The 15,809-nt window shown below is 36.5% G+C and overlaps 3 protein-coding genes across 8 annotated transcripts; 2 read left to right on the forward strand and 1 right to left on the reverse strand.

Annotated features, from left to right (window-relative positions):
* Positions 1-681: 681 nt before the first annotated feature.
* Positions 682-5,456, forward strand: LOC130742406 (prohibitin-3, mitochondrial-like). The gene is made up of 3 exons (XM_057594508.1): positions 682-1,220; positions 2,237-2,524; positions 5,257-5,456. The coding sequence occupies exons 1-2, from the start codon at positions 766-768 to the stop codon at positions 2,517-2,519; spliced, it is 738 nt and encodes a 245-aa protein (XP_057450491.1). The 5' UTR covers positions 682-765; the 3' UTR covers positions 2,520-2,524; positions 5,257-5,456.
* Positions 5,457-6,999: 1,543 nt separating this feature from the next.
* Positions 7,000-10,575, forward strand: LOC130749043 (probable isoaspartyl peptidase/L-asparaginase 3). Of its 6 annotated transcripts, none has more exons than XM_057602315.1 (7): positions 7,000-7,155; positions 7,240-7,411; positions 8,029-8,093; positions 8,206-8,586; positions 8,667-8,725; positions 9,469-9,573; positions 10,125-10,575. In XM_057602315.1, exons 1-7 carry the CDS (start codon positions 7,090-7,092, stop codon positions 10,342-10,344), a joined length of 1,068 nt encoding a protein of 355 aa, XP_057458298.1. In that variant the 5' UTR covers positions 7,000-7,089; the 3' UTR covers positions 10,345-10,575. The 6 variants fall into 6 exon arrangements, with proteins under 6 accessions (XP_057458298.1, XP_057458300.1, XP_057458301.1 ...); XM_057602317.1 differs by having other exon boundaries at positions 7,240-7,397; XM_057602318.1 differs by having other exon boundaries at positions 7,051-7,101; positions 7,240-7,397.
* Positions 10,576-11,047: 472 nt separating this feature from the next.
* Positions 11,048-13,575, reverse strand: LOC130709479 (hexose carrier protein HEX6). Its single transcript, XM_057558848.1, has 3 exons — positions 13,384-13,575; positions 12,745-13,067; positions 11,048-12,279 (listed from the first exon to the last, which is right to left on the reverse strand). The coding sequence occupies exons 1-3, from the start codon at positions 13,511-13,513 to the stop codon at positions 11,206-11,208; spliced, it is 1,527 nt and encodes a 508-aa protein (XP_057414831.1). The 5' UTR covers positions 13,514-13,575; the 3' UTR covers positions 11,048-11,205.
* Between the last annotated feature and the right edge of the window lie 2,234 nt (positions 13,576-15,809).

A 15,809-nucleotide genomic window follows, 5' to 3' on the forward strand; every position in this document is an offset into this window, starting at 1 on the left:
TGTAACTGTGTTAACTTTGGAGAGCAAATCCAAAACTCAATTGCACCAAAAGTGCCAGAATTTTTGCACAATGATTCTTCCACAACACATCTTTCTTCATTAGTTACAATTTCTAATATCTTCAAGGCTTTACATTAACTAATTCAAACCCCAAGTTTAAGAGTATTAATGTGATCGACTTCTCATTTTGGTGGCAACCATTTTCATTCTTCAAAAATTACAAGTTTACAACATATAGTCCACCTAGAATTTTGTTAATTACTTCTTGTGAGTTGCATTCAACTGGATGCCCTGTTTGAATATTATATTACCTTGCACTGCCACAATAAGCCACTCACTTCTCTCATCGAGTCTTCTAAAACATTGTTTAATGTAATATGAAATTGTGTGATAAGAAAAGAATAAAGAAATGAGAAGAGAAAATAATGAAAATTAGATGAAAAAATGTGATAGGTTTTGTATCAAAACCCTCTATTTGCCCTTTGATAGCTCAAGTAGTAAGAACAATCATCAATCCCGGAAGGGTGTAGTTTATTTTTCCGATGTAAAAAAAAACCTCAATTTATATAGGCATGACACCAACACTGAATAATTTTTTAAAAAATATCCACATAATTAATACTTGAACTTCTACAACAATAAATTTTTTAGAGAACACACTCCATAGTCCATACCACATTAATTATCTCACAAGTTATTGAAGTGAAACTTAAACCACTTCCTCCATTTCCTTAACCCCTAAACCCCTTCTTTCTCTCCAACTAAATGGGAACCAGCCAAGCACTCACAAGTCGACGGCGTTTCCGCGGCATTCTAGACGAAACCGTCGGCGAAGGAACGCACTTCCTCATCCCATGGGTCCAGAAGCCTTACATCTTCGACATCCGCACTCGTCCCCACACATTCTCCTCCGTCTCCGGCACCAAAGATCTTCAGATGGTGAGTCTCTCCCTCCGTGTCCTCTCCCGCCCTAACACAAACCGTCTCCCTGTCATTGTCCAGAACCTCGGCCTTGAGTATGATGAGAAAGTGCTGCCTTCTATTGGCAATGAGGTGCTTAAGGCGGTTGTCGCGCAGTTTAATGCTGATCAGCTTCTTACTGATCGGCCACTTGTATCGGCTCTCGTTCGCGATAGCCTTGTTCGGAGAGCTAAGGATTTCAATATCATTCTTGATGATGTCGCGATCACGCACCTCTCTTACGGTACTGAGTTCTCCAGGTAATGGAATTTTCATTGAATGTATTTTGTGTGTGTGTTAAATTGCTCTCGCAATTCCTGATAGACTCACAATGCGGCTCTTAGGAATCGAACTTTGACCTAGTGGTTTAAATAGTCACTTTTTACCACTGCGACCAGCGCTCAGTTGGTTTTTTCATTGAATGTTATAGAAGGTGTGATCAATTCTTGAATGAGTGAAAAGAGCTTAGGTATATTAACATAATAATAATAAGTACATTGAAGTTTATATTAAAGTTATATTAGTATATTACCTATTGTGTGTTTGGATTTCTGTTACATTCTCTAAAATCACTATCATCCGAATCCATTGTGAGACATGGATTTCTGTTGGAAGTCCAGTTTTGCTAATGGAAATGCGGGTTGGAATGAGTGTATTATTCCGAATCAATTAAAAGCCTTCACATTGGACTGGTTCAGGTGATTTTGTACTTTGGAGGATATTAGATTTTAATTTGAGAATATAAAATTTAAACAAAAATCTAAAAATGAATAAAATTTTGAGGGGAGAAACCCTTAATCGGGTTGGGTTGGTTTGTTTCATTTTGCTTGACCTGATTAAGATCAGTTTTACTAGTTATTCACTCGAGCTGAACCAATGATCTGATCTGAACAGATTTTCTTGACTTTGAGACTCGAGTTGAATATTGAGTTTGTGAGTTGGGTTCGGCCAACTTTCACCCCTACTATCGAGTTCTTCGATTGGCCGGTAAAGTTCATATTGAGTGCCTGCTTTAAATACTATGCGGCTCAAGTAGGATTGACTCTTGTTTAAAAATGAAAGCTTTTCTGGAACTATGTTGAAATTATGATTAGCTGTGCCGAACACTTATGCAGTAATTAGTCATACCGCATTCTGGTCTAACTCATTCTAAAGTCTAAACTAATTAACCGTACTTCTAACTAATTTACTGCATTAACAGATTTGGCATGAATGGATGTCATGACATTCATCGCGTTGTATTTGTGTCCTAATTCTGTGTATGATCCAATGCTAGGGCTGTTGAGCAGAAGCAGGTAGCGCAGCAGGAGGCCGAGAGGTCCAAGTTTGTTGTCATGAAATCTGAGCAGGAGCGTCGCGCTACCATTATCCGTTCTGAGGGAGAGAGTGATGCTGCAAAGGCAATCTCTGAAGCTACTGCATCTGCTGGTATGGGATTGATTGAGTTGAGGATGATTGAGGCTGCCAGGGAAGTGGCAGCCACACTGGCAAAGTCTCCTAACGTCTCTTACCTGCCTGGTGGAAAGAACTTTCTCATGCCTCTTAATCCTTCGCGGTGATGCCTGTAATTACCTTATTTTTTGTTCTTACATTTATTTAATTTACTTGCATTACATTTCAACATTATGGGATCATGGTATGGTATGTGGTTAAAATTTGCTTGATGAGGAATCTTACTGATACACTTTTTGAGACTCTCTTTTCTACACTCTTCATTAATAGATGAAATACTAACAAAGTGAGCTTATGTTATTTAGTGCAGCCCATACACTTTTTACCTAATAATAATAGTGTTGGAAAAAGTAACAAAGAGCAGCTTGCTTGCCTTCATTTTGCTTGATTAAGAAAACCTTGTGTGGGGAATTGCTGACAGGCCTTCCAATGGAATTGACTATTTTATGAGTTTAAAGATATACAGATAAAGATGGGGGAAATTCCATTAAGGAAAAATGATGGGGATGAAATTCAATTAGGACAACTTCTGTTACTTTTAAGGCAGCCTAGACACATCATGGATTAGCTTTGACATTTTTTTAAGTTGTGAGAACTTCAGCTTTAGGTTTAGGTGCTCTTTTTCCCCCGATAATATGGTTTAGATCTTGACTTCTCTTTTAATAACTGAAACTGTATTCATGTCTCTTGTAAGATGTGAAATGTTTGTTTGGGCATTGCAATTATGACGTTGAAATTGTATTCCTAATTCCAGTCTACTGGGTCAGCGGCGGTCAGCCTGTTAGGGTAGTCTTTACAGTGTCTTTAGCAGTGTGCACTCTATTTCCTAGTTAAGCTTAAATTGAGGGACAAACCTTGCAATTATTAATGGCATGTACTTGTGTAAATTAAATCCATTGCTCTGCGTGGCCAATTTTTAAAGGCATTTTAGCATTTTTGTGGCACCTTTTAGCTTTCCATTTAGGGCCATAAATTTCACTTCCCTGTTCTTCATATGTCCAACAGAGCTTGGTTGAAAATTGGATAGGTTCTTGTTAATATAGGGGAATTTATCTTGCCATTGCACTGTCTTATCTTAACTCTTATGCATTGGAGGTGTTACCTTTGATGGATTTAAATTAGTTTTAATTGCTTGCTTAGTTGTCCTTAATCCTTATAATTAACTTCTTTCATTTAGGACGAAAAGAGAATTCATTGTGTTTGAATAATTAAGGCCCAGTTTGGAAGAGCTTATTTGAGCTTATCTGACTGCATAAGCTCTTATGCCAGTGTTTGGGAGGGCTTATGCAAACAGCTTATGACCTGCCATAAGCTATTTTCAGCTTATTTTCATAAGCTACTCAGGATAGCTTATGAAAAACAGCTTATGCTTATGTACAGCTTATTTTTAATTTATTTCAATAAATTTTTAAAAATAGCTTATGAATAAACGCTTATGTCATAAGCGCTTATGACCATAAGTGCTTAATTAAGCTGTTTTTCCAAACGGGGCCTAAGTTTAACAAGCTAATGTATCTATTGAGGGAATTTTGAATTACTTAAATACAAAGATTTGAAATTCCACTTAATTAGATTAAATCCTAAAAATCCCTCCCTTTACCCAAGATACTATGTCCCTTACACCAAACCTTTGTCCTGAATCCAGCAAGGGATGTCTCTCTCATAATAGAGGTACTGTGCTCTATCTAAATTAGCCGGGTAGAGGTACCTTATGGGAATGTTAAGGTCTTATGATTTAACTGTTTAGCAAGGTTTTGACGTACATGAATGTTAAGGCCTGTTATTGTTTGGTTGGAGGAGAATGGAGGGGAGGGGAGGGATTTTTAAAACCTGATTTTGTTTGGTTCAAACTTTAGGAAGGGAGGGGAGGGAAATGGAGGGGAGCAAAATCCCTCCAACCTCAACTTTTTGTTCCCCCCAAAAGTGGGGGAATTAGGATGGAAAATAAATTTCGGACAAAAATAATCCTGCACAAATCTAAAAATTCCAATTTTTTATCCTAGTGTTTCCCTTCTTCATACCAACCACCAGCCCCCATCTTTGGTCTCTCTCGCCGCCGCCGCCGTCGGCGTTGACGAACCTGACCATCGGAGCGACCTCAATTTCGTATGTATATGCTGTTGTTTGATATTGGCTGTGTATTTCTGTGTCTACCATTATATTCAGCTTTGCAAATAACTATATATGTACTCTTGCCTTTTGCTACAGACGTTGGGAATAGGACATGCGTTTTCTTCATTTATTTGGCTTTGTGGCCCATTTACAGGTCTTGTGGTAGGCAACCGATGTTTGTTTCATCTTTGGGAATAGGACATGCGTTTTCTTAATTGCAATTGTCATTACCTTACTTTTGTGAACTGAATGGTGTATTTGCGTTCTCCTTTTTGTCACTGTGCAAGGTTTGGAAAATTTTGGTTTGTGAAGTTGTGGTGAAGGCTTAAAATTATGCAGAATAATTGTTTATTAAGAAGGATGTTATATAGTATTGTTAAATTCAAGTAAATATATAAAAGGTATAAAAGTAATTTTAATCATAAAAAAGTTATTTTCCCTCCCCTCCCCTCCTATGAACCAAACGTAATAAGTATTAAAATCTCTCCCCTCCCTTCCCCTCCCCTCCCCTCCCCTCCCCTCCTTTGAACCAAACAGGGTGTTAAGGTCTTGTTTAACCAAATTAGAGAAAATTGATTCTAAAAATTATGTAACTGTTTTTTTTTTTTTCTTTCTAGATTTTGTTGTGCATGGATGTTAAGGCCTGTTAAGGTCTTGTGACATTGTGGTGTCTTGACCCAAAATTATTTCGCCATTGCTAAACCCCATTACTCGTTTCTTTCTTCATTTCAGGGCTCAATGACATGGGGGTCATGGCATGCTTGGTTAATTGATTCATTGTTTTGAGGCTCTCCTTTGTTGGAAATAAGTTTCTTGTTTTTTACTTTGTAGACCAAATGAATTTGGACCATAACGTTTGATGATAAATAGGTCCTTTTAGTTGCAGGAAATTAACGATATGCAAAGTAGATAAGGTGAGAGATTAAATTCAAGACTTGCGTGGTTTATGCTGGTCCTTTATCATCAATTTAGCCAAGGTTTTTCAATATTTTTACATGCTGCTCTTTTGGCTCAGTTGTGTGTCTAGTTGGCTACTTTTGCTGTTTGCATGCAAATCAGATCATCAAAATTGGGAATAGTAAATTTTGCGGTGAATGATTCAATTTTGTTCCACTTCACCACACTTTGATCTATAGTTTTTTTTTTGACAACAGAAAAGATATATTATTGAAAAGAATTCTTCATGAGAACAACACGCTCAAGAAGACAAAAAATCAAAGACAACCAATACCCATATTACTAGAGAATGAGCCTCATTAAAACCTTACTTTGATCTATAGTTATAAACATAATAATTTTGTCAATGCCATTTGTTGCTTCGTGTGGTTTCTATGTAAATTATGGATACTTTTTAAGCAAGTGCACGATTCATTTGTGATTTACCTTGAACAATGGGTGTAATTTTGTAAGGGTATAATTTTGTGATTCACTTGATCGATGATTGCAAATATCTCAAGGTTTCATGAGTTGGCTGCTGGGCTTTCAGATGTATTTCTTTTCCCTGAGAATTCTAGTAGTGGGTCTGGTGCCCATTGGAAAAAGGAAGTTGAATTTGTGCAGATTGGTGTATTTTCTGAAAGGATTAATTCGGCATTAGTTAGGCATGGGAGAAATGGAAATAGTTGATGGGGAGTTAATTATATTCATAATTTTTTAATTACATACAAATTATAAACAAGATATCAACAAATTCAAGATGTTAGTATCCTATAGTGCAACTATATGCAACTACCAAAATGAATCGATCAAATACGTCCCTTAAGATAAGACAATCACGTGGGACAATCATCATGACATCACTACTTCAATAATTTGAAACATCACATGGAACAATTATCATCACATTGTCACTTTAAGTTCAAACCCTATATGCTTAATTTAGTCAACTAATTTCGTGACCCTCCTTAGTCACTCAATCCATAATTTTTATGTTTAAAACTCAAGTGATGATATCAATAATTACTCCAAAATTTTCAGCAAACTAAATTCTCTCGAAAACATGCTTGATCACCTTTTTCATCAACAACAATAAGGGAATTTCCTCAAAATTTTCACCAAGCAATTCAAGTGAACATTTCATGCCATAATCACATTTAATTACTCATAATCATATCAACAATTCTCAGAAAAATTAGAAAAATCAGCAAGCAAATAAGTTGTCAAATGAAGCAAAAAACTCGATAAAACAACATCACAAGCAAGAGAATATTGATATAAGCACACAAGACTCTATATTGACGCTCTAGGACCGAGTTAGGGCCTTGGCATAATAAACTCGAGTTCCCTAGTTTAGAAGACACGTCACGTCCTCTTTCTTCTGACAAATGTTTTTCTTAGGACCGGAGCTTGTGCTCTCATCCTAGAGTTTAATTTGCTTATAATTATGCCAACACTTTGTATAAAGTTACTTTTTATAATAAAATACAATATTAAATAACTAGAATATAGTTTTTAAATAAAATGAAAAATATTCATATATGAAATGTACTTAAAGGTTGCTTCTACTTCTATATTCAGTAGCCTTCAAGAACAGAGAACATTTGGAGAAGCTGCATTTCCATTTCCATGGCTGCAAAGGCACAGCCACTCAAAATTACTTCACTCTTTAACTTCATCTTGCTCCTCACTTTGGTATTTTACACACCATATGCACTTTTCTTCACCTTTGGATATATTTTTATGTGATGGGTGTGTATTCATGTTTCGTATCATCAGGTTCTGGGGCATGAAACTGTGGAATTGGAGCAGTACCCATTGGTTGTGAGCACCTGGCCGTTTGTTGAGGCTGTCAGAGCTGCATGGAGGGCTGTTGATGGTGGTTCTTCAGCTGTGGATTCCGTCGTTGAAGGTTGCTCGGCTTGTGAGGAACTCAGGTGTGATGGAACAGGTACTAGGGTTTTGAATGTTTGGATGATTACATAGATTTTCAATATGAATTTTGGCATTTATTTTGTGTTAAATGGAAACTGTATTATTTAAAAAATTCATGTTTTTAGATGTAGTGTGTGTGAGGAAAAATGAGGAAAAATTGTAAATTTATCTTTCAATATTGTGCTTTGAAAATATTTGATCATTGATTTTGACTAGTAGCTTTTTCCTTTCTTGCTGAATGCTTGTTTAGGATAATGTTAACCCTGAGTTCACAGAATATTATTGTTTACATTACCTTATAGGAGGAGGTTGTTCTATTGATATGCTTTATTATCATATGCAATTTATACAGTCTTAATATCTCAACAAAATTATCATTCAATTGTGACTTGTTTGTTGTGGCTTTTGAAAATAACTTACTTGGAAGATTGATATTGGTAATAAACCTTTCTTGGTACGACGAGGAGAGATGAGAATGGCTACGAGCCTAGGACAGAGTTTTGATGCTGTTCTTGTTTTCTTTCTCTATGTGTGTGTATGTGGTTCTTATCTAGCTTGAGATTTACCTTCGGGGTTGTTTAATCAATGATTAACACAACTGGGCATTCCTTCTGATTAAACTATTCTAAACAGTTGGTCCGGGTGGGAGTCCTGATGAGAATGGAGAAACTACAATTGACGCTCTGGTCATGGATGGGGTAGCTACCAATTACCATGTTCTACAGCTGTTGATTATTTTCTGTCTTCCGTTCTATTTTTTCATGCATTGACATGATTTTCGGCCCTATCTTCTGCTAAGGGGATGCATAGGTGACTATGGAAGTCGGAGCTGTTGGTGCCATGAGATACGTAAAGGATGGAATCAAGGCTGCTAGGTTAGTGATGCAACTTACTGAACACACTTTGCTGGTAGGAGAGAAAGCATCCGAATTTGCAATTTCAATGGGTCTTCCAGGACCCACAAACCTGAGTTCCTCAGAGTCCATAGAGAAGTGGGCCAAATGGAAAGAAAGCAGCTGCCAACCAAATTTCAGGAAAAATGTGTCTCCTGCAAATAGTTGTGGTCCTTATCGTCCAACAAATTATCTGCAGCTTCAAGATCAAACATGTTCTAATGCTGGTCAGACATCAAGATTCCTTTATGTTGGTCCTCACAGCCATGATACTATATCAATGGCTGTTATTGACAGAGTAAGGTTATCATAATAACATCAAAATTGATTTGTACACATCATGTATCAATTGAAATGAAACCTTTTTATTTGACACAGATGGGGCACATTGCTGTTGGCACATCAACTAATGGGGCAACATTCAAAATTCCTGGAAGGTAAACTTGTCGGTGACAATATTGGAAGTGGGCAGAACTTCTCAGCTTAAGTGATTCTGAAAAGGGGAGAATGCATTGCAAAATAATTTCTGTACAGGGTTTTAGCTTATATAATTTATGTAGGATTTCTATATGAATAAATGAGAGGAGAAGGCGAGAAGTGAGAAAGATGCTATTCTGATTTTTGTATGAATAAAATAGAGGATTCCATAATGTATGACAGTAAGTAATATGACCGACCCATGAGAGAAGGGGAGAATGGTGTGTAAAATAAAACAGAGGAGAGGATGATGGATGCAGAACCTTAAGGTTGTCTGGCAGCAGCAGAGCAGAGCAGTGTCAGCAGCAATAGTTTATATGGGTCTCCCCTGGTTTAGCATGACCCCTGGTTGAAGACTGTTGTGACAGATAAAAACAAAGATGTGGGACTAGTGTGCTTGACATGAGCATAGTTTGAGAGTTAAATTGCTATTACATATAGTCTGGGGACTAATTTGATAACCATTATATACGTTGGAGACTAATATGAGTGCTTACTCAATTAGAGAGTCATGTCTTTGTCTCTTATTGCCGGGATTGGTTCCATTCGGGCCATGGAGAATCGCTTCTGTCATTTCCCAAATAGACATGCTCGTAGATGTAAACAGCACACACGTCATGCAACAGATATCAATCCCCCTTAATTTGTTCTTTAGAAGCTTTTTATAATTATGTTTTGTTTTTAAAAAAATTCTTCATCACAGGGTTGGTGATGGTCCCATAGCTGGATCCTCAGCATATGCTGATAATGAAGTCGGTGCATGTTGTGCAACTGGGGATGGTGACATCATGATGCGCTTCCTTCCATGGTAGAAACAAAACTCCGTAGTTTCTATCATTTAGATTATGAATTTCTTTGCCTTTGATTGTTTCAACCTTTCTTTAAACTGTTGTGGTGTTGGTCCTAAGAAAAATGTCACCAACAGCTATAGCAACCATATCATTTCACTTTGAATTTAAGGGAGGGGTGGGGGGGGGGGGGGAGGTATCATATAATAAAAGTCTACATTCATGAAGGAGCTAATGTGTGCCTATTTGATACTTATCAAATCTTGTTAATCTTGAGGTGCGACTGCTGTTTAGGGTGAACTTAGCTCATCCCTCTTGTGAAGTTGCTTGGGTCAATAGTTAAATAGTAATCCTTTTTTTTGGTTACAAGAGGAAAAATAAATAGTAATCCTTTTGAAGTGTAATGTGTGGAAACTTAAATTTTTTTCTGACAATATTGATGCACAAATCACCCTGTTTGTAGTTTCAAGAAGTCCTTGTTCTTGTATGTTTACAGTTTTTATTAATCATTGGTATAATGGTATGTGTTTGGTCTCTGACCACCAAGATTAACACTACTATTCAATTTCAGTTATCAAGTTGTAGAAAGCATGAGGCTGGGAATGGAACCTAAACTTGCTGCTAAGGATGCACTAGCACGAATAGCAAGAAAATTTCCAGATTTTCTTGGAGCTGTTGTTGCTCTCAATAAGAAGGGGGAACATGCCGGTGCCTGCCATGGTTGGACATTTAAATACTCTGTAAGGAGCCCTGCAATGAAAGATGTGGAAGTCTTTACCGTGCTACCCTGAGATTGACTGTTCATGATATTAGTATCTTCCATCAATTAAATTCAAGTTAGTATGCTAATTGTGTTGGTTGAGGAAAGTTGATGGCATACAAGGTGCTGATATTGTAATTCCTTGATATGAATTGTAGATTTGGCATACAAGATTCATCTATTATATATTTCTTACAATATCAATGCTTGCATGAAGATTTCAGACTACAGGATTTCAATATATTGACAGTAGTTTCTTTTACCTCGATGGGTCCGTGAAATTTGTTTATATTAGTCTTTATTTGGAATTCCTTGCTCAGTATTCCCTCATGCTACTTTTATGTCATTTAAGATGCATGAAAATTGCTGAACTTCACTTATAGTGCTTTGATTTAAAGTACATAACTAGTAGGCTGTTTTAGATATGGGTTTGAATTCTTTCCATGACATGACCATCGGAGAGATATCCCTACCATCCAAAATGTTAGGGAAAAAATATTTTAGATGGATGAGATCTCTCTCTAGTGGTCATGTCACTGGAGAGGATTCATACCCATGTGTATTTATATATTCGGCTTCGGGGAAAGTTTCGTGATTGATTTTATATATATTTTAACACTCCCACTTAAGAGTCCATTGGCCTTAATCTGTTAAACTGCCATGGTGCAAGTTTCATTATCGGATGTCCAATTGGCTCTTCGTGGAAAATATTCTAAGAACAGTAGGGGAAGCAATGATGGAACTCTATTTTATTTGATATAGAGGCTTTAATATGATGTCATGAATCAACTATCCTAAAAGTCCAAGTTTTAGGATGAAGATCTACAAATAATTTTATATTATATTTCTGACAGTAAGTACCAGATAAATATAACTTGTGGAATGATATACATCAAGGTACCCCTATCTTTCTGCCTTTGCTTTCGTCTTCCACAAATCTCTTCCAAAAATAATGTTCTTTCCACACCTTATCCATTTGCTCAATTGGCACATTTTTGGTCTCGGGTAACAGCAAGTAAACAAATGCTGTCATCACAGCCACCCAACCCCCAAAAAAGAAGAAAGTGCCATACTTGAAATGACAAAGCATACTAAGAAAAGTTTGGGCAACAATGAAAGTAAATAAAAAGTTCACTGCAACTGTAATACTTTGTCCTGCTGATCGAATTTCGAGTGGGAAAATTTCACTAGGAACCAACCATCCTAGTGGCCCCCATGACCAGCCAAATCCAGCAACATATATGCATATTAAAACCAGAATCAAATATGCATATTGCTTGCTTATTTCACCATGGTCACCAAGTTGAGCTGCCATAATACTTCCTATTATAATTTGTGAGAAGAGCATCTGAATGCCCCCAGATATGAACAGAGCTCGTCTGCCTAGTTTATCAACTATGAGCATTGATATGAATGTTGAAGCAGTACCTACAACCCCAGTCATAACTGCAGAAAGAAGCGAAGCGCTTTCGCCCAATCCGATGGTTAGAAAGAGGATTGGAGCATAGAAGGCAATGACATTAATTCCAGTGAATTGTTGAAAAATTGGTATAGCTATTGCCATGACAAGTTGAGGCCTATACTTTCTCTTTAAGATGTTCTTAAATGGGTGTTTGATAGAACTTGATATGTTGCTTGCTTCAATTAGGTCATCAAGTTCTGGTTGGACATCATGGGTGCCTCTAATGCGTTGCAACATTAGCTTAGCCTTGTGATGGTCTTTGCTGTTCTGGATTATGCTGTTGGGTGTTTCTGGGAGGAAAAATGCTCCCAGAGTGAGCATTGAGGCTGGAACTGCTGCCATGCCCAAAGAAATTCTCCAGCCCCAACCATCTTTGATCTTTTCTGTGCCATAGTTAATCAGGTTAGCTGATAGAGCACCTATGCCAACACAAAATTGGAATCCATTGTTGATTGCTCCTCTGTATCTTGTGGGTGCCATTTCAGAGAGATATAATGGGACTGACTGCAAAACAGTGAAGTTTTGCTTCCATATAAGGATTATGATAAAGTTATTGTGTTAACAATATCCAATAATCAAATAAGGAAAATGTTGAGCAGACACCACAGTGAGAAATGAAGAAAAAAGATAGAAGTAATGAGTGTGATATATGATGTGATAGGAAGAGATAGATTGAGAGAAAACTGAGGTCTAAGTTGAGTGTCTGTATTTTTGTGTGTGCACCAATGGTGTCCCACAACCGGCAGCCAAACCCTTTCGAGAGGTAGAGATTGGCGGAATGAGCTTTGCTTCGCTCCACTAATCTTTTCTCATACACACAGCTAAGGTTCGAACCCTTGTCAGGATGTTTAAGGAACTTAACTATCTATCAACCATGCCAAGATTTGCCGGTGAGGTTTGTCCTGTTTGTGTGTCATAGCTGATCAAATAAATATAGAAGGGCATTGTATGGATAATGGATAAGCCAACCTGATTAGAAAAGCCAATTCCAACTCCAAGTAGAATTCGACCAAGTATTAGCATGTATATATTGAGAGCTGCGCCACCAAGAGCTGCTCCAATGAGGAATGCAACACCACCTGCAAGCATTGATGGTTTGCGCCCAAAGGCTCTTGTGACTGATGAGGCAAAGAAGGATGTCACCAGGCCAGCTATGTAGAGTGATGAAGTGAATGTTGTTAGGAGCTGGCTATCAAACTTGCAGTAGTTGCTAACGTTGGTGTCTTGCTTCATCTTGGTGTATACATCTGGGAAAAACTTGTCCAAGAATGGCCCCATCGATGTTACCCCACCTGCCATTCTCGTGAAATTAGCGGAACTTATTTGAACTTATTTTATAACATACGCACATAGACAAGTGTTTGGATAAACTTTTGAAAGTAGTTTCTAATTAACTTATCTATAAGTCTTTCTAAGTTTGTTCATAAGCTGCTCATATGTAAGTTTAGAATAAGCGCTTATACTCATCCAAGCCTCAAAAGAACAAACTATAACTTCATCCTTCAACTTATGGAAGGTAAATAATGAAAGAACAACACCAGACTCTTACCATTTTGGAAACATTCTTAGATAGTAATGAATGAATCTCATTGAGTGATAGAAAGAAACCTGAAATGCCAATATCATAACCGAAGATTATGCCTCCAGTAGCAGCAACCATACAAGATAGAATGACAGTAGAAGTCATCTTCCCACTGTATCCTCTTCCATTGCTTGCAATTGCCAGCCCCACTGCCATGCTTCAACTCTGTCCCTAAAAACTTCAATCGGCTTTTCTCCTTCCCTGACCATAAATATATATAATCGTATATATAATATGTATATATGAACATATATACCAGTATATGATTATGATGTCTTAAGTCAACTCAAATATTCTAGTTTACTCCCATGTGGACTAAAACATAACGCAGCCTTTCTTGACTAGTATTTATATATATACCAATAAGCCTAGTCATTGCTATTGATTATCAGTGACTGGTGTTTTTTTTTCCTTTTTTCTTTTTTGGGTCTATAGTGAGTGCTGCTGCAAACGCTGAAATTTGCACACATGATACTTTAAGATTTGGACGTAACCCAGCTTTTCTTCCAAGATAACCAAATTAGTGTTGAAAAAGAAAAAAAAAAGGAAAAAAAGAAGAAGAAATGGGAGATACGAGAGATATGGAGAGAGAAGATCAGAGGCGTGATTATTCATGTAAATGTGATGAAAAATGTTTCATTGAGTGGAAAAGAGGTAGAAAAAGGAGTGAGATAGACTATGTTTTTTTTTTTGATGGAATGAGATAGACTATGTTTATCAATACCTTGTTTAAATATATTAAATATATATGTATTTAATATGTATTTTCATAATATAAGATGAAAAACTTGTACTCACATAAAATTCAAATAGACTATCTTTATTAATACCTTGTTTGAATATATTAAATATATTTATTATTACTAATTCAACCACAATTTGACTATCAAACTTTGAGCCGGTGTCTCAATCAGCTCAATCTATTTTTTAGAACACGTATTGAGTTCCATCATCTCAAAATAACCAAATCCAACATACCAACAACCTAATTGTATAAACCACTCATTAAATAAAACAAAACCCCTCACATCATGATGCAAGAGTTAAAAACCCTAAGGCCTAAGGTATGAAACTCACAAGTATCTTTCCTTTAGTATTCCTTTCTCCATTCTCCTTCTGTCCTTCTTTTTCTTACATTCCTTCCCCTTTTCTTTCTTTCGTCTTTATTTTTTACTTTCAGTTCCTCTGTTGTTAATTTGTCTCTTTAAAGTTTAAACTATATCTTCCAATCTATCGGGCCCCCCTCTCTCTCCCCATGTCCCAGTCTCCCCCTCCCTCCCTCTCCCTTAAAAAATCAAACAAGCATAAACCTTATCACTTCATATCATTTTCATACTTACCATTTCGTAATCAATGAACAATTACTCAATTAGTATCATTTAAAATGTTTTACTTATTTAATACTCTTGTATTTTTTTGGTAACATCGGGAAAGTTTGTAGTCTTATTTAAAGTTTGGCTAATTTACTTTCCAATACTTTATAAATATATATTTCGTCTTTTTAAACTCTAAAATTCATAGCAATCACAATTGCTTATCTTGAATATCGAATCACTGTAGTACTCGATCTAGACTTGAGTCAAGAGCTAACTTTCCTTGATCTATTCTATTCGAGGCTTGGATTAATAGTTTGTTATGCATAATCGGTGTAAATTTGTTTACATAATTATTTAATTAAATTTCGTAAAATTAGAAAATATATTTTTATTTTACAATTTAAAATGAAGTAATTGTTCCTCCTACATATCATATTATAATTGGTTATCAATGTAAGATTGTATTACAGTGTATATTCATTACATTCTAATTTCACACTTTTTTTTAAATAATACAAAAAAAATGAAATATTTGTTGGAATGTGATTACTTTAAACATATTTGTCAAAATGGTGTAGTTTATACCATGTGGGATCTGACCTGAATGAATGAGTTGAAACAAGTCTCACATCTGACCTAAATTATTACTTGTTTGGACACTTCAAATTTTTGACTTGTTCAAACAAGCTCAAATTTTAACCTGTTATAATAAGACAAAGGAGAATAAGAATCTTTATGTGCGAGACATGTCTAGTTGATGTGAGGAGATACAGCACTGGTCATGAGGTCTGTCATGGTCAAACAAATTAATTTTAACTTGTTCAAATAAGTTTTTCTTTTTACTTGTTCAAACAAATATTTCTTTGGACTTGTGATTGACTCACATGCACGGTTTGACCACACCTAGTCTCACACCCACCCCACTTTCCAACACTCATCACTTTCCAACCCCTGACCAGCACACAACCTACTCCCTCCCTCTCCCTCTCCCTCAACCTCTTTAAAATTCACCCCAACTCACATTTTAATACACTCACTTTCACTCTCTCACTTTCACATGGCCTCTTTCACTCTCTCACTTTCACTTTCTCACGCACACACACATTTTCACACATAACACTCTCACGATTTTTCTC

Source organism: Lotus japonicus, chromosome 3 (assembly GCF_012489685.1).
Source record: "Lotus japonicus ecotype B-129 chromosome 3, LjGifu_v1.2".
NCBI lineage: Eukaryota > Viridiplantae > Streptophyta > Magnoliopsida > Fabales > Fabaceae > Lotus > Lotus japonicus.